We start from the raw sequence: 18734 nt of genomic DNA, 5'->3' as shown, positions 1-18734 counted from the left end.
AATAATAATAATAATAATAATAATAATATTAATAATAATAGAGATAAAGATATTAAATTTAAAACATCTACATGTAACTGTTGGCATCCCTATCATATTGGTATTTATGTATTGTATTTATTTATTTTGATTTTCAGACCTACATGTTTCTTTCATCGATTTTTCAAAGCTGAATTATAGGATTTGCATCTCGACGCGCAACTAGTCATGTCTGGGATGTTTACAATCTGCCGACCTAAACATGGCTGGTCAAAAACTCACTCATTACAGTTAGAGCTCGAAAACTTGGAAGAACAGTTTTTACTTTACTCATACTCGTTTAAAGGCTGTCAAGAGGCTTCTAGTGATATAACTACATTTTCCATTTGCCGTTTGTTTTTGTTTTTTTATCAGTCTCTCTGTGAGTGCTGAGGTTGAAGCTTGCTAGCTGGATATCTTCTCCATAGAGAACGATGAGTTCTGCAGCTAGCAATAGTTACCTTGCTGCTAAAGGACTGGACATAAGTCTGTCTGCCCTGCAGAGACAAGACCCTTACATAAACAACATTGTGGACGTGGCCAGCCAAGTCGCCCTGTATACTTATAATAACCGAGCGAATGAGTGGGTAAGCTTTGAAAAAAATGTGCTAAATGCTATCTTAGCTTAGCCTAGCCTATTTTAGCTTCTCTCTGGTAGACGCGCGTTTAAACTGTCTTACAGGTTTACTGTTATTGAACATACATAAGGAGTTTTTTTTAAATACACAGTTTAAAATGTTTTAAATATTTAATGAAACTTTTAATGTTTTTTCTGTTTTTATTTATTTTTGTTCTCAACACTTTATTGTTTTTCAGGAGAAGACAGAAGTGGAGGGCACTTTATTTATTTACACAAGGTAAAAAGCTTCTTAGAAATGTTTAAGAAGGAGTAGTTTGTTTTTATCCACTAATTTGTTTCTGTCTTGTCAAGTCATTTCCACAAACCTGCATTATTGTCAGTATTCCATAAAGGCAAGGATAACAGAATGCAAAACAAGTAAAATATTTTTTTTATGACATTGCTGTTTATTAATGAGTTTTCTATAGGAAAAAATCTCTCAGGCCTTAAAGTAACAAATTACACAAAGGTGGTTTCTGTTTAAAAGGTAACATTTGAAGAAAATTAATTGCTCTGGATTTTATGTAGATTTACTAGAGTAAAACATAAAAAGTGGCTCGTTTAGCCATATTCATCAATCATTTTTATTGATCTTTTTTGTGCTGTGTTCTTCTCTTATTTCAGATTGGCATCTCCTAGGCATGGCTTCACAATAATGAACCGTCTTAATATGGAGAATCTGACAGAGCCCATCACAAAAGACTTGGACTTCCAGCTGCAGGACCCTTTCCTTCTTTACCGTAATGCACGATGTAAGCAACATATGCAGCAGTACACATGATTTCAAGTAATTTACAATTTTACAATTCCTGAAAACTGTATGTAATCTGCGCTGGTATTATGATGATGACTGTGATTTGATATATAGTGTAGCTTTAAATACACACATACACATAGTTCACCTGTTGGCCATTGATATTGTCTGTCTTTTCCTCATTGTTTTCCTGCTATTGCATGCACATCAATTGGGAACTGGGTTATAATAAAACAAGCTAAGGTGCTCTGATGAGTATGTATACCAGTATTAGTTATAAGTAGAGGAAATAAGGGGAAGTATTATATATTGTGTTTAAACCTTACAGAAAAAACAAATGTGGTCAACTTCAACTGCTCATAAGGATTTAATTATTTTTTAGTTTAACACCTGTAACATTTTTGGGATTAAATCATCTGTTCGGCATTGATTTTTAGCGTGCAGTGGTAACACTAATTTAGATGTGTGAAATGCCTTACAATTATATATCTTCTATTGCTTTGGCATTACGTCACGTTTAGTAATTTAGAAAAATACAACCTGTTTGAGCACGTGTTTGCTGTGGTAATTTTGAAATGGAATCATCAGGACCCCAACTATTTTTACTTGGTTGTTAAAACTTTCATCAAATCACTTATTTTCAATAAGGCAGCCTTTAGTCCTTTAACATATGTCATAGTTGAAGTATACATAACTTTTTTCACACCTAATCTCATCTGACTGAAGCACACTGTTCCAGTTATATTCCTAGATTTGTGATGGTAGGACAGGAACAGTGTTTACTAGCACCAATCCCAAACAACTTGGTGATTTAAAAATGACGCTTTTGCTGCTGCTCTTTAAAAGTGATATTTTGTTGATCTTCCTTCAGCATCCAACTCACTGTGCATCGTAGCAGCTCTGAATGGGGGTTCATTCGGCCAAGTGGCTAACAAAAAACAGTTACAGTTATACAATGATGACACAAGAAGCCATAGATTACTTATAAAAGAATTATTTCTAGATGCAGGATTCCCTCCCCTCCACTTAGTAAGCATACTCAAATTAGAATGAGCATTTTTCTAGGTTTTTCTACTTGGATTATCTAGTGTGATTTGCACATATCTTTACCAGGAGTGTTAAAAATGTGGTTGGCAGTCTGTGCAGACCTTCATAATTACTCGACTCCTTGGCTGTCTGTAATAGATGTAGACTCCTCTTACAAAGTTAGATGCAGTGCGTCTCAGAAGCCAAGTTAGGTCATAATACCGATGGTATGATCATGTCCCTACAAAAAGCAGGACAGATTTGTGCAATGGTTTGGAAGTCTGATAACAAATAATGAAAGGGGAGAAAGTAGATCATCTGAGTGGGAACTAGTAGCTCCATTTAAGGAACTAAGTAGAGACATTTTAGTCAATTTTATCAGCCCAAGTCTCTCTGAGACCTACATACGACCCTCGCTCACACAATCACGTTGCTAAGTGTGCCTGTGGGACAAGAGTCTGACAGCACTACAAAAACAGCCAGCAGAGATTAGATACACCTCAACCGCCTCTGATAATCTAAACACAGTGACGCAGAAGTTGCTGACACACACACACACATCCACTCCCCCTTCCTTCAACTCTCCTTGAGGCTTCCTAGGAAGCAGATGGAAGTGGATTCCTTACGCCTGCTTTGATCGTTCTGCTTCTCGACATAGATTTTTGTGCTTGCTCACAGTAATAATAAATAACCAGAAGGCTGCGGGAAAGACTGTGTATGACATAAAGTTTACTAAGTGACCTTTTGCACTTCCTTTGATGGTTTGAAGTGCAAGTTAAAGTATGTAATAGTTCAGTAATGGAGAATGAATTTAAAATGTGAGGCTGACTCACTTGTCGTGGGAAGAAGGAAGAAATTAAAAGTACTTTCAACAAGTAATCACGACAAAGCTGATGATTGTTTCCTCTGCTAAAATTGGAGTTATGCGAGTCAAAGAGGGTGTGTATTGCAAACCTAATGGTCAAACCTAATGGTCGCCTTAATTTACTTTGATTATAAAGCACCAAAAGGAGGAGATATAAATAATTGTTGTAATCAGACGGAATTTTATCTCTATAGCTGCTGTGATTTAAAAGATTGTCAACTATCCAGATAAAAAATATAAAAGTACAAAGTGTTTGCACATTAGCCAAGTAATAATGCCTCAAGCGCTTTAAGATGCCTTCTAAACCAACACTTCTGAGTTATATTAAAGGGGAAAAAAAAACAAAAAACTCTTGTGTGGTGTTTTGGGTCATTAGGTTGCTGAAGAGTTGTTTTCACTGGCCAACATTCGATTCATAAGCTGCTGGCAAAACTGACCGTCCCAGTGCATCGTGACCTCTGGTGGAGGGGTCGTGGAATCTTATCATTAGACAAACATGTAGCCCTCTGAGCGGCTGTAACTTCCTGGAATGGCGGTTGGCACAAAGTGGCATCGCAGGCTAAAAATAAGCAGCAGAGATATACCGCAGAATGGGCTAAGATTCAAGCAAGAGCCATTTAGTGCGAGCAAGACGTTATTTCCCCGTCCTCAAGAGGAAGAGGCTTTTAATGTTCCCCACTACAGAAGGACTTCTTCTACTTCACAGCCCTGCTACAACTATGCATTATTTCCCAGCTTTCAACATTTTTTTGTTGGTGTTTTTTTTTTTCTTTTGTTTCTTTTTTACAAATACAAATCAAAAATATGTGTCCAGTTAAATCAGGAGAACATTAAGAAGTCTAATTTTAGTGTCCTTGAAGGAGCTACAAAGTTGCACTGCTCCAATGGAAAACAAAGCAACTTATATTTGTGCTCTTTACGTATATGAAGGTATATGACCTTTGTGGAACAGCAGTAAGAACAAAGCAATTGCTTGAAGAAAGCCATGAACCCTCCAGTTTTCCTTTAGCCATTTAGCAAACATGTACTAGACGATGCTCTGGTCAGATGGACTAGAAGATGAACAGCTTGATTTAAATGTGTGGCAAAAACGTAACACCAGGTGGGCACACCATGTCCACAGTGAAACATGGTAGTTGCAGTGTCATGCTATGGGGATGCTTATACTTAAATTGAAGCTGGTCAAATTAATGGGCAGTCCTGGAAAAGAAAGAAAATGTAAAAGAATTGAGACTTGACTGGAGGTTTGATGTTTTCAGGGCAATGGTTTGAATGTCCTAGTCAAAGACCAGACATCTGTCGATTTGAGATTCTGTGACTAAATTTAAAGGTTGGGCTTCACAGATCCTCCCCTCCTAGTCTGACCAAGCTTGAGCTCCCAGTAATAATTTGACCCACTAGAAATGTGTGAACAGGACACAGAATTGAATTGTTTATCACCATAAACAAACTTGACATATCTTTTGTGAATAAGATAAAGAGTTTGATTGTGTATTGACACAGCAGCACTAATGTGCATAAAAACCAAGAAGCTCGGGCTTCATCTCCTTCAAAGCACGTGTGTGGGTAGTCTTACCTCCAGGTCTGACGTACTTGTATCCCAAATCTCTCTCGGACACCAGCGATCCCTTAAATCGGACCTCGGGTTCCTCCTCCAGTCTCTCATGTTTTAGTTTCCTCTGAAACAGGCCCCTGAGCATGGTCCCAGACCAGTCGAGCCGTTTTAAATTTCTTCAACAGTTGATTTTAATCTGTCCTTTTTCTGGCAAAAAATATCCAGAAATATTGCCAAAGATAATTTGACACTGCTAATTACTGGTCTCTTTAGGCCCAATCTTCAGTTGCAAATGTAGGTAGAGATGTTTGCAGCATTTTTTCCTTCACTGTACATTTTATTTAACTTTTAAGTTTTAGTATGTACTCCCCTAAGAATCTAACCAAAAACAGCTATGGGTCTTCTACTACAACAATAACTCCAAAGAATGTGTGTCTTACTTTAAGAGCCGTGCCAGTAGGAACGTACACACAGTTTGAATAGTCTGTTACTGTGAGCTATCCTTGCACATCTGGTCTCATTCTGACGTAAAAGTCAGTCCAAACTGTCTTGAACAACACATCCTCCAACATGGCCAACAAAGCTTTCTAAAACAGACAGAAAGTCTTCATAAAGATTCCATTTCCAGCAGTAAATGGTTAAGAAGCGAATGCAGAGCAGTCATCACGTGCTCTCTGTCTTGGCTGGATTGTCCTGGTCCCTGAGGGTTTCAGATGCGGGTCACTCGCGGACCTCACCGGACGGTTGTTGGTTGAACTTTCTGGCATCCAGGTTGAAACGCCGACAATCTGGGAGGTTTCGCTCCTGTCTTCAGCTGTTCTGAACAGAAGGTGTCCCGCTGAAGGTTTCCTCCCACATGGTCACTTAGCTGTCTTCCCAGTTGTAGTGGTACTGTTCTTGGCTTGGGTCTTGTATGTCTGACTCCCCTCCGCCTCTTCCCTCCAATGTCCTGGGACCGGACTAGAGCCTCCCTTCTATTTCTCCAACGTAAAGTTTTTATTGGTCTTCCTCCTGCCTTTCTTCTAGCAGTCTTCCCTCTTCACTGATAAAACAGACACTTTCTACAAATCAGGGGTCGGGATATCCCACACATTATTGGTAAGACATCTAAATAAGCTTTTACATTTTTCCTTTGTATCCTTATGCTCTTTACTTTGGTCCTCTTGTCTGTGCGGCTGCGTTCCTACTGGTCAAAGAGACGTCAGAGATTCTTACCCAGCTGTCTTTCTGTCACCTTCAGCTCTGCTTTTTTATTTTTATTTTTTTTTTGCATCATTAGCGAAACTCCGTCTGTTCAATGTTACCTGACAGCCAGAGCGCTCCGAGAACTACGTGTTCCTATTTTTATTGAGTTGATTACCTCCCTCAAAAAACACCTCACTCCTTCCTATCAGTCCTGCTCATTTTTCCTCAATTTTCCAGCTGTCTGACTTCGACTCTGTGTGTGTCCCGGGGTCTCTGTCAAGCTGTCTCATCCCCAGTGAGCGCTAAGTGGCTCTGGCTCCACCAGTCAAGTCTCCCACTGCAGTTACTTATTTGGAACAGGGCTAATTTTTTCCCAGGCTCTACTTAACTGACTGTGTATGTCTCTGCCGGCCCCTTCTCTGTCTGTTCCTACATCCACGCTGACCTCTCGGGTCTGTGTGCCGGATTGGGAATACATGTTCTCTGTGTGGTATTGATAGCCACCACATAGATACTTCAGTTGTTTTTCTGTCTTTACACAAGGAGTGTATCTCTATTTTTTTTGTTTTTTTATGCAATAGTACTCTGTTTAAACCGGACGGTATTTTGTTTCCTTTTTTGCGTCTTATTGGCTTATAACGGCATGAAAAAATAAGCATTTATTTAATACACACTTACAGTATATTACAGATTAAAGTGGTAACAGCTCAATGCACAGATAATAAGCTAACATTTCTTGTAGTATAATGCCAGAATAATGAAACTGAATGTGAACAAATCATACTCTTATTTTAGTCAGATTAATCCAGAAAATTTGTTTCATTTTTATTGTAACCAGTAAACATGCAAAACAAGTTCAACAAACTAGTGTGAAGACAAAATCATCGCCTTACAAGCTATCGTTACCAACATAAACTTTAATGTGTTTGAGTTATACGTGATGGGTAAAGATTACTATAAAGCTAAAGAAAACTTATTTTGCATTTCTGCAAGTTAAAATATTAGTCAGCCCTTTGCTGTTCAGACTTTGTGGCAGCACCTTTTGCTCAAGTTACAAGTGCTAGTACTTTGAGTTGCACCTCAACCAGGTTTGGATGTTTAGGAACAGAATTTTGTGGCCCATTCATGATGAAAGCATTCCCACATCATGATGGTGCCACCACCGTGTTTCATGGGGATGATATACTCAGGGTGAAAAATGTTAGTTTTCTGCTATTTGGCAAACTTGTCAAAATGTTCATTTACGGAAGCATGCGTTCTCATTACCTAATTTTTGACAATGGCTCTCTTTTGATACTTATTCATAAAAGCCAGACTTGTAAATTGAGCAATTAATGGTTCTCTCAAAGAAATTATTCTATGTGAGTTGTGGATCTCTGCTTCTCCTTCAGAGTCACGATGGGCCTCTTGGCTGCTACTCCGATTAATCCTTTTCTTGCTCACTTCAGAATGTAATAAAAAAAACACCATAGAAACCTAAATTGTTCAGTCTGAAAAGGTTAGGGACTTTAAAACTTTAAAATGCGGCTTTTGGGACATTGCATTACTAATTTTTTAAGCTTTAAATTAATAGTAAGACTGGATATTCACATTCTGACTCTGATATTTCACTAGATATGTTGAGATATGAACTGTTTTGCACCTTCTCCTGCTATTCTGATGCATTTTCGAGAAAATGCCACACATAAAAACAGTTAAATCATTTGTAGTTAAATATAGGAACTTGATTAATAAAACATATTTATCTTGCTGCCACGCAACCTTCTAAAGAACCATGTTGGAATCGTTTCCCTCTTGTCCTCGCTATGTTTATACAGTTCAAGAGACTCCTGGGGCCCGTGTTTCACTGTATAACGGCGCTGCCTGCCTCTGTTCCCATTGGCTTGGCTGGGAAATGACTCATTTTAAAGCCTCGGCTGTGTGGGTTCTGATGTCATAGTAGAAAATTGGAGCTATTTTATGTCTGTCTATTTATTTGATTTTAAGGTTATGAGTAGGTCAACTTGCTCATTTTGTTGTCTGCTGACCTTACCAATGAGCTCATCCCAGAACTGTAGAGTCGTATTTATAAAAATTGATTTTTCTGCTCATTGTCTGAATCATTATTGCAATGTAAAGCATCTTGTTCGATTTTTTTAAATACTTTTTTATAGTATTATTATTATTATTATTATTATTATTATTATTACTGTAAATGTGTTTGTTCGGCTAATTAAACCTTATCTTTTTTTTTTTTTTTTTTTACTCAGTGGTTATTCACGGGATCTGGTTCTACGATAAGCAGGACTGTCAGCGAATTGCACAAAGGATGAGGATGTAAGTATAAATTTAATAGATGGCAGTTTCACATAAAATATGACTACTTCATTTAGGAGTTGTTTTGCAATCAAAAACTACAGGAAACTATTTACTTCTACTCTTTAGAAGACGAAGCTACAGAGCCATTTGAGAAAATGAGGGCTTTCAGGACTGAATATTTCTAGAGTGGTAAAGCTACAAGAGTGGAACTTTAATCAGTCAAATGCCAAAATCTAAAACTAAAATCTCTCAAGTTTTTGTCTGTAAACACACAAAATAACAGCATTTACTTTAACATATTTGGAGTTATTTATTTATTTTTATTAAAAAGGTTAAGGGTTAAAGATGTATTCTTTGAGTCATAAATGGAAAAAAAGTTTCATAATTCCTGAATTTTCTGTTGGATTTGAAACTACTGCCACATCAAAGAACTTTCAACTTATTTTTAACTGCTATAGTTATTTCTTTCTTGGGGATCCTTATAATCTTTGGAGATTTGTTTTTATTTCCCTTACCTTCCTCCTCACCGTGGGTGGCTTCAAGTCAAACTTGGACCCTCTCTCTTTTTCTGTCACAGTTCCAGCTGTTTTAACTTTTTAATTAATCTAATAGTTAATTGAATAAAGTAACTATTATGTTTACAGGAATTCTTAGTACTATCAACAAGTATAATACTAGAGTTGTTGCTATTTTTCTTAATTTGTTTAAAATATTAGTTTTGCATTGGATTTATTTTCCCATTGCATAAATGTTCTCCAAGTAAAGTTTGATTTTCTTTCAAGTATGAACATTTTAGAAATCTTCTGCATTTATTTCTTGCTAAAATATATCCAGGTTCCATGTTTTTAAAAAAAAAAAAAAAAAAGAAGAAGAAAGAAATGTGGAGAAACATTTAGCCTAATTAGGATTTCTAACTTTTAAATATTTCCTGAAACTGATGCGGGGAATCTGCACTTTGTCCAGTTTGACCCAGCAGGAGCAGATCCTCGCTCAGTCTCAGGGTGGTTCCATATCCCCTAGAGCAGCAGCAGGAGGTGGAGGTGGAGGTGGCTTAGCCGGAGGAAATAACGAGGCGAAAGCGGTCGACATCATCCAGATGTTGACCAAGGCACGAACAGAGTATGATAAGGTAGCGGAACCCAGATGTTTCTTTAAGGTTTACATCATCTGTAACGGTTCTACTGGATTCTTTTGTGCGTTTTTAACACTGTTGTCTTACTGACAGTCTGCCTCAGAGCCAAAGGAGATTGGGGGCAGCAGTGTACTGTGTGGAAATCCTAATCTGATCAAACCAATACCAGTTAAACCAAACACTCAGGTAACATACATGTAATGTGAATGTGTGTTTTCAGGCTGGAAAATATCACATTTCTCCATAATGTTTCTACCCATGTTAATTTTGTCCCTTCCAGGTCAATGAAGGAGCAGACACCACCACGGTTGTGGCCTTAACCACCCTGTTAGGCTCCCAGCATCAGCACCACCACCACCCTCTTAAATTTGACCCTGTTCCTCCTCTGGCTGCTTCCACGGCAGCAGGAAAGGCCGCCCGCCCACCCGTCGCCCGCACGCTGACCTACGAGGATTCACTCAACTCTGGCAGAAACGTCTCCCCCTCCGGAGGTGGAGACACAGCATTCGGGCCGGCGGATAGGGAAGAGAGCGGGAGCACTCTTAGCCAACTGCCGAACCAACTTCAGCACTGTCCGGCCATCGCAAAGCTCATGCAGGGACAGAGGGGGGCGGCAGGAACTGGGGGCGTGCTTCAGACACTGTCCGAGTCCCCAGAGAACCGGCTGTGTGGTGACAACGGGGTGCCGCTGGAACACCACCACCACCACCACCACCATCATCAGCACCCCCACCTCCTCCATCACCACCACCACCAGCAGCAGCAGCAGCAGCAGCAGCAGCAGCACGACCCAATAAAGCGGCTCCTGCAAAACCATCCACCCCCTCTGCTCGCCACTTCTTTCACTGCCACGGCTCCTCCGGCGCTGCAGAAGAACCAGTATCCCACCTCCCAGCCTGGCCAGCTGGATTCTGTGTCACGTTCCCACCTCGAAGCACAACAAGGTCAGCAGCTCCTCCTCGGCCTGACCAAGTTACAGGCAGAGATGCAGAAGAGAGGGCCGACGGATTCTGCTGCCATGGGAACAGGTGCGAAATCTATTTGACTGCGATTCACCAAAAGACAAACCAGAAAAACGGACATTCAGCAGTTTTTATCGAAAAAAGAATTATTGATTTTAAAAAAGTAGCTAGTAATCTATAGCTAATCTAGCTTAAAACCTATTTACAGATATGATTGTTTTTATCTTAAATGCAAGATGTATATAAATTATGTGCAGTTTGGGCATAATTATACCTCAACCAGTTTTGTGCTCTGAATATGTTCTTTATCAGAAAATTTAGGTTTTTTTGAGTGTATATGCCAGTTAATGATAAACCAATTATTAAATGAGTTGGTGATTTAGTGCGATAAATCTTCTTAATCGTTTCAGTCATAATTTCTATCAACTCCTTGTCAGATTTAGATTTTAAAAATATATTTTTCCAATAATTCACTTCATATTATGTGACTTCTGAATATGTCTGTCTTTCAGCATGAATCTTAGCATGTATTCAACTTTACGCTGGCTTTAGCCAGCGTTTGCTGTTGCCAAGTAATGATGCCCTGTGGTCGTTCGCCAGGTCTGACCTCCCAGATGCAGGGTGTGGTTTCTCCTCATGAGCTCCTGCAGAAACTCCAGCTGGTCCAGCAAGAACGGAGCTTGACTTCCCACGAGCATGCCCGACTCCATCCGCATCCAGGACTGGCACCTCGGTTCCTGGGGCCCAGTGCGAGTCAAAGCCAAGGCTCCTCTTTAGGCACAGGCCCGACCCAGACCACAGTTGCCCCAGATCAAAAATCTGAGCTGCAGTTTCAGGTAAAAAAAACAACAACAAACAGTTCAGTTAGAAGCTGAATACAGGTCTTTTTTTTTTCTTATTTATAAAATGCTATAGGTAAAGTTTAAAGTTGTTAATGTAAGAGAGAAAAAAGGAACAACAGTAGTGGTTAAACAGTAGCTGTTCTTGGTTGAAACAAAACTACAGCAGGAGGAAATGGAAGGATTGTAGTTCTTGTTTCCAACAGATGGTGTCGTTAAGGACCAGCAGCTCTCTTCCCATGACTCTTTGTATTTTGTGACATTACAGCATCAGACATGTCTTTGGAAGAAAAAAGAAAGATTTCCTTAAGTAGAATAAGACCAATTGATTTCTGAGTTGTTTTTGAAAACTAGTCAACTTTTAAGAGCGAAGCTCCTAATCTGTTGCTTAATAGCACACTTTGTTTTTGTTGTGAAATAGTGATGCAGATTTTCAGATACAGAAACTGCTGCAACTAGACTTTCAAATGGCATCTTATACAGCGCCTTAGAAAAGTATTCATATCTATCTGATGCCTTAAAATTAAAATCGAATCAGTGTGTTAGAGTGGTCCAGTCAAAGTCTAGATTTAAATTCAGGTGGTAAATTTGTGGTAAGACTTCAACATTGATATGCACAGACACACTTCTTCCAAATTAAAATGACTTTAACTTTTTTCTGACGATACATTTGCAAAGCTGTGATTGCAGCAAAGGGCGATTCTGCAAAGAATTTACTCAGAGATTCTGAATACAAATGAATGCCAAATATTTAATTGTGATAAAATGTTATTTTCTTCCATGTTCATCACATAAAAAAAATCAACATAATAAGTTAATAATATTTTTGTTTTGGGGACATAACAAACTTCATAAAAGTGCAAGAGGTAGAAATACTTTTAGAAGTTTCTCTTCATATTTCCCACGGCTTGACTCTAATGTGTCACCAGCTGTCATTGCATGCGAGTTTATGTCCTCGGTGGGTAAATCGTTCATGGTGATCTACGGCTTTCAGCCTGGACGTGCACACCGAGTTCCACTTTAATCCCTGTCCCTGTCTGTGCAGATCATTTCCCCACAGCGGATACCTGCCACAGTGGCCCCCACCCTGCTCCTCTCTCCCAGTGTGTTCACTCAGACAAAGTCCAGCAGCAGGCTACCGGTGGCTGCTCCAGAAAGCAACTCTGTACCCTCAACCTTATGCAAACCGTCACTGCAGGAGGAGGCCGGAGCTCTTTCTAGAAGCCAGCTTCAAGAAGCACTGCTGCATCTGATTCAGGTAAAACCATTAAAACACACCTGACACTTTGCATTTTAATCGTCGTATTTTAACTCTTTCAACGATGTAAATGCAGCGTGTACACGCCGTGGTAATAAACACGCATGCTTAAAAACAGCTTTCTGTGCTAAGTTTACTTGCTTACTGTGTTTCAGACTGACAGCTCATTCCTGGACTCCATCTACAAAGCATACGTCAGCCGCTTCGCAAACGGCTCCGGCAGCAAGTACTGATGACTCTTCACACCCGCTGTCTGTCTGCACACACTTCCTGTTCAAGGGCTGAATCTGATATTCAGTGAACCACTTCCTCCAAATCTCACTTACTGTATTTAATCTCAACAATCCAACTCGCTTAGACCAATCTTTTAAAAGATAAATACAGGTATAGAAATGCAAAATATGTTTGCTTTTAGCAGTGAAATCCACTTTTTAAGTCTAAATTACAAATGTTAGCTACATTATATTGACAATAATAACACACTGCTCCTTAACGGCTTTTAAAAGATGATAACTATAAATGATATTCTCCACAATTTATTCAGGTTTTGCATAACAGTACAACACTCTTTTAGCAAATGTCATTATCGACCAACAGGCTTGAAATGTGGACTTTGATTTGGTTTTCTTTATAGAATCCAACTGCAGCAAATATGTCAATTAACATTATAAAAAAAAGTTGATTAAATTCGGCATGTGACATTTCAACGGTTGTTTTTTGTACATTTTTTTTTTTCCCAATTGAGTTCAGGCTTGTAGCTCACAACTGTTTCTTTCAAATGCTTGGAACTGAAAAATAATTATAAAAATGTGAAAGAAATAATAAGCCCAGAATGCAGCAAAATATTGTCTTTGGATTGCTAAACCTGGACAAGGACTAAAAATCCATCTACAGCAACAGTAGTTCTGTCTTTGTCCTAAACATCCTATTTTTTATGAGGGGGAAAAAATTATGATCTTATTGCAGCTTGAATAAACTCACAAGCTTCATAGAAGTCACAACCTGCACTACCTCACAGTTTGGAGCTACAATTAGATTTTTATCAAATAGCAGTTTTAAGGGTAATAATAATAACAAAAAAAAAAAAAAACTTTATGTTGAACCTTTCAAGATGAGAATCACAAAGTACTTCACGACAAGAAAAAAAGAAATGCAAACATGAAAAACGGGAGCAGATAGAAAAATAAAATGTTAGTTTTTAAACATTTACTCATAACAGCAATGTTTTAGCATGCTGAAATGCTCAGGTTGTTGCCACATAGTGAGCTGCATAAAACGGGCAACAAAAAATATGACTATGTCAATATAAGATTTGCACAGTTTAACATTTTATTCACTTCTTACTTGTGCAGTTTGACTGAAATGATCTGTATTGTCTCAGTAAAACCTCACTTAAATGAGAGAAATGATTTAAAACGCAACAGTGAAAGTTTAAGCATGCCCTGTCCGTCCACTTTCTGCTTGGTTATACTTGGTTAGAAATTCTTACCTTGGCAAGGATCGGTGTGTGTTTAGCTTTTGCTGTAACGTTGTACACAGCTGGTCTATATTGTAGCAGTCAGACAAAAACAGCAGACGTTTTTATTAAAATAAAACATTATTTTTGTATTCCAGAAGGACAACATGTAGCTTTCACCACGCCAGGAAAAGGAATGCTGCATTTAATTTCAAAGATCTGTTTATATTTTAATTGAAATATTGTTTTTTTTTTATTTAAAGAAATAGATAAGAATTGTTTCTACTTGTTTTTTTCTTTTCTAAAAGATATTTTGTTAATTGACTAATAAATGTTCTACCCCATGCTCCCTGTGTTTTTCTTTTGTCTGTTTGGCTCATTGCTTTTCTGATTATTTCTATTGAAGATGGTTAACAGTAATCACTAAAAATATATTCTCATCATTGCTTAAATGTCACTTTATTGCCTTATTTTAAAGAAATCGATTGTGCAGTGTAACGCCCACAGTGACTAATCAGGAGCTTTTCCATTCTGCCAGCAGAATGGAAAGACCTTGGTAATTAACTGCAACAAAGTCAATGTTTTTACTTTTTTTTTTTTTTTTTTCCCCCGTGTTTCTACTTTGGTTAACAAGCCAAGCATAAGAGAGTTGCTGGTAAAACAGTTGGAATCCAACCTCATGGGAGATTTAATAATATCCACTAAAATGTAACTATAAGACATAAACAAAAAGCATCTTTTAGAGAAAATCCACAACAAATTCCAACTTGTGTATCCAGTTCTTGTTTTTTAAAATTTGCTGTGTGCCGTTTCATCATCCCGCCCTGAAAAAAAATGGTCCAGTTGGTCAATTAAGTCCTAAAATGTGATTACCATTCATGCCAATAATCGGTGTGTTTAAACACATTAATGACTCTACAGTTGTCCTTATAATTGTAGTGAAAGTCTTTGTTTTGTGTGTTGTTTGCATGAATTGTTTGTGTCTTCAGTGCTGCTAATGGCCCTATTGTTGGTGAAAACCCAAACAAAAGTAAGCAACATGTGAAATGATCAGAGGCTGACTGTTCCCCATTCTGCTTGAAGGTTTCGTCAGCCTCTCCCTTTTGGTCCTTTCCTTCCTGCTTCCTTTCCCCAGTCGACATCAGCATGAGGACTTACAGTTACAGATTCTCTAATGTAAAACTTCTATTTTGAGCAAATCGAACCCGTTTCAGTTCACATACATCAAGAAATGATGGAAACCTACATCTGTCAAATTCTACATGTAAATCTTGTTTTTTGAGGAGTTGCGCGCAATTCTTTTTCCTAAGAAGACAAGGATTTCAGATCGCTGGTTTAGCTGATGGCGCTAAACGTAAAGGCTGACTATTAGCTCTGGCCTAGACTAATCAATGACTTCTGGTGTACACTATGTGTGTGTTTAGTCCAAAGAGGCAGGCTCACCACTGTCCTTACTCCTGAACTCTCAGACGGAAAGGCTTTCTGCAGGCGACGTCAGCCGACATCTGATGGGTCCCGCAGGCACAATGTTGTACATAAAACTTTAAACAGTTGAGATCTATTTTTTTATTATTCTTAGATCATTCTCAAACGGTGGAGCTGCTCAGAACGGACACAAGTTGGAATAACAGTTCAGCTCTGCAGTGATAGAGGTGAGTAATACTTTTGTTTTTTTGTCCTCCTGTATAATTACATAGACCTCTTCATTTTTTTTTAAAAATCGGCTGTTAAATACATGTTTATTCTAATATTGGATGCATGGCAAATTGGCAAGTAAGACCTAGATGTGATCAAACCTAAAATAGAGAGATAGACAAAACAAATGGTAATTTGAAGGCTATAAAAAAGAAAGCGTCACATTTTATCTAAGTGAACTTAGAAGACTTTGATGCACATAGACTATTTGATTATTTACCAAAAAAATACCATAGTTGCTATAGATATTAAATACTGTATTAGTTTTCTGCGTTTGTGATCTTGGTTTGACTATTTGTTGTGAAATGAACAGATCTGCTTGTGTAATTCAAGTCTGCTTGCTGAATCTGTGCATGTTATCCACATTTATTGGTCTTTGCTTGCTCGAGTGCATTGTGGGTGTGCTTAAGTTAAAAAAAAAAAGAAGAAAAATACAACGATCATTGTATCTTAAGCATTTGGTTTCTGTGGTTTACTTGCGCACATCAAAATGCTTGAGCTGTTCTGCAGGTGAAATGGGAAGGTTTAAGTTTTATTTAAATGGGAAGGTTTAGGTTTTATTTGTTGAGGTTCGACTTTGTAGAAGTGATCAAATGTAAAGCTTTCTGTGAAGTGAAAATGACAGAAGATTTAGCAAACAATTCTGAAAAAATAACCGAACGAGGTAGAAATGTGTAAAATATTTTTCTTGTATAAAAATATAAAATCACATATGTTCACTAACTGCTATGAAAAAAAAATTATAATGCACACTGTGCTTGTTTTTTCTCTTTAAATGCATTTGGAAATGAACAAAATGAGCACTGTATTTTAACCTTAGTATAAAGGTTTAAATACGCTAAACTAGAAGAACTGTTCACATGTGCCACAGTGAAGAGTCCACTAGGTGTCTCAGTGTGTTTGTGTCTCGGCAAAGAAAGTTTCCCTTGTCCCACTAAAACAACCTGCAAATAGAATGAGAAAACCTATCCTACCAAGTGCAACACTAATTCTTCTTCGACCATTGTTAGTTGTTCACATTTTCCCCGCTTACTGTGTTTTTCCATCCACTGGCATTCTTAGTAAGCTAAAAAAAGAAAAGTTGAGTTAACATAGTCAACGATGTTTCTGAGAAGAATCCAAAAGTGGGTGAGAGAGATTTAGAGAAAACAGGGCGAAGAAAGACAGCCAGAAAGAAAAGCAGGGAACAAAGCACTTCTGGAAGAGAAAATGGAGCGATATTGTGTCGGTGTGTGTGGACTGTGAGAGGGATGGCGGGAGGAGGGGTTTAATCCTGGTAGGATTATGGCACAAAGTGGTGCTGGAAGAGAGAAGGAAAAGATACTCTGGAGAGAGAGGATGTCCCTACAATCCATTCATCAGTCTAGCCGTCGGCTCTCTGCATGTTAATTCCTTTGTTTCAGACAGTTTTGTTTTTCAACCGGGGACCATGTGAAGCTGTCTGGAAGAGCGGTGGAAAAGTCTCACATTACTTTCCGGAAATGTAAATGCTCTCTTTCCTTTTTAGAAAAAAAAAAAAAATGACTGAGCTGGACTGAATTTGTATCTAGTATTGTTTTTTTCCCCTGGATTCAAGAGGGAAAAGCATGGAAGAGAGAAGTGGAGGATAGAAGTTATAGAAATAAGACCAAAGCCCTGGAAAGTGAGGTGTTGAAGAATGACAGGACTTACATGGGACCCCTTGTGCACAGAAGTGACGTCTGACATCCGGGATAAAAACGTTGCCCATTCTTTCATATGCGGGGATACCCAGCTCAGCTGACATCAAACCAGCCATTCAGACTTTTTTTTTTCCGTGTTCAACATCCAGCAACTTTCTCTTCAAATCAGTATGCCTCTTAAAACCTTTAAAATATGACACAGTGAGTACTATCCTCTGCTGCTGCAACGTTACATTTCACCATCACTTGTTTTTACACAACCCTGCTTATCTGCATAATATTATGGACTGCTTTTGAGTTCTTAAAAGTACCACCAGGCAGAACTCAGTCTTTGCGTTTAGTAAAAGAGCTCAACATATCACTGTGGATCTGGAGACGACCACAACGGTCATGTCGTTTGAGGCGTTTTTGCAGGTGCATAGATGCTTTTAGTTTCTGCCTATCCAAGATCGAGTTGCCGGGGGCAACGAGTTCAGGAGGGAAACCCAGACATCCTTTTCCCTGGAAACGCTCTACAGGTCATTGAGGGGGAGACCAGGCCATCCCAAACCACCACAGAGAACATGTTGACCCACCACCTTAGTCAGGGTTTCCTCTCAGTGGGACTTCCCCAGAAAACCTCCAAAGAGGTCCTGATTAGGTGAACAGTTCACTTCAACAAACCTCTTTTAGTTTGCTGATGCAGAGCCTCTCAAGCTATACATCAGACTGAGCCTCCACCTTATTAGGGTGGAGAAATAAGCTTACTTCACTGTTTGGAGTAAGCTTATTTCAGCCGCTTCTTAAAAAGAAAAAATATATATCATTGCTTTTAGTAATAGAATTCAAGCATCTTGGTATTTTGTCCCCAAGTGACTATAGGCAAGTTGAGTTGTCTTATATCCCATTTGACATAGGAATGCCTTGGAATAACCCTGAACGAGACAGAAACTGTTGCTGGGAAGCTGGATATCTGGGTTTCTCTTTTCCCCCCCACAGGATTGATACCTTTAAAGATAATTTGTTACTCCACAGCAGATTTTTTGGAAATTCTCTGATTTGCTTATGGTTAATTGTAATATTTAATTTACACTTTGGTACACTTTATTTCAAAGACAGATTTTACTGTGTTCAGATTGACAAAAGCTGGCAAAGGCGAAGAAACATAGTTTTGCAAGTGAAGACCTAAATCAGACAGTAAAATTACATTATATCATTATCATGCTATTTGACCAAAGTCAAATGTAGGAATGTATTTAATATGAATTTGAAAAGCACATTCTTTCTTTTAAAAGTGGAAGCCTAAAAGCTAAAATGTTATTAGATCATATTTTTGATTCAAAAAAGGCAGTAAGATTACTGTTTATCTGCTCTTTAATAGGTAGATGTTATATTTTACATGTGAATTTGTCTTTGATTACAAGAGAAAACC

At 38.4% G+C, this 18734-nt stretch overlaps 1 protein-coding gene across 1 annotated transcript; it reads left to right on the top strand.

Moving 5' to 3' along the window:
- The first annotated feature begins 203 nt into the window (after positions 1-203).
- dcp1b (decapping mRNA 1B) lies at positions 204-14313 on the top strand. The gene is made up of 10 exons (XM_014994434.2): positions 204-605; positions 835-875; positions 1262-1389; positions 8272-8338; positions 9284-9449; positions 9546-9638; positions 9733-10480; positions 11015-11250; positions 12299-12511; positions 12667-14313. The coding sequence occupies exons 1-10, from the start codon at positions 453-455 to the stop codon at positions 12742-12744; spliced, it is 1923 nt and encodes a 640-aa protein (XP_014849920.2). The 5' UTR covers positions 204-452; the 3' UTR covers positions 12745-14313.
- The last annotated feature ends 4421 nt before the right edge of the window (positions 14314-18734 follow it).

This window comes from Poecilia mexicana, unplaced genomic scaffold, assembly GCF_051168715.1.
Source record: "Poecilia mexicana isolate PSO_F unplaced genomic scaffold, ASM5116871v1 scaffold_23, whole genome shotgun sequence".
Taxonomy (NCBI): Eukaryota; Metazoa; Chordata; class Actinopteri; order Cyprinodontiformes; family Poeciliidae; genus Poecilia; species Poecilia mexicana.
The sequence above is the reverse complement of the archived record's forward strand: the minus strand, read 5'-3'. Positions and strand labels throughout refer to the sequence as shown.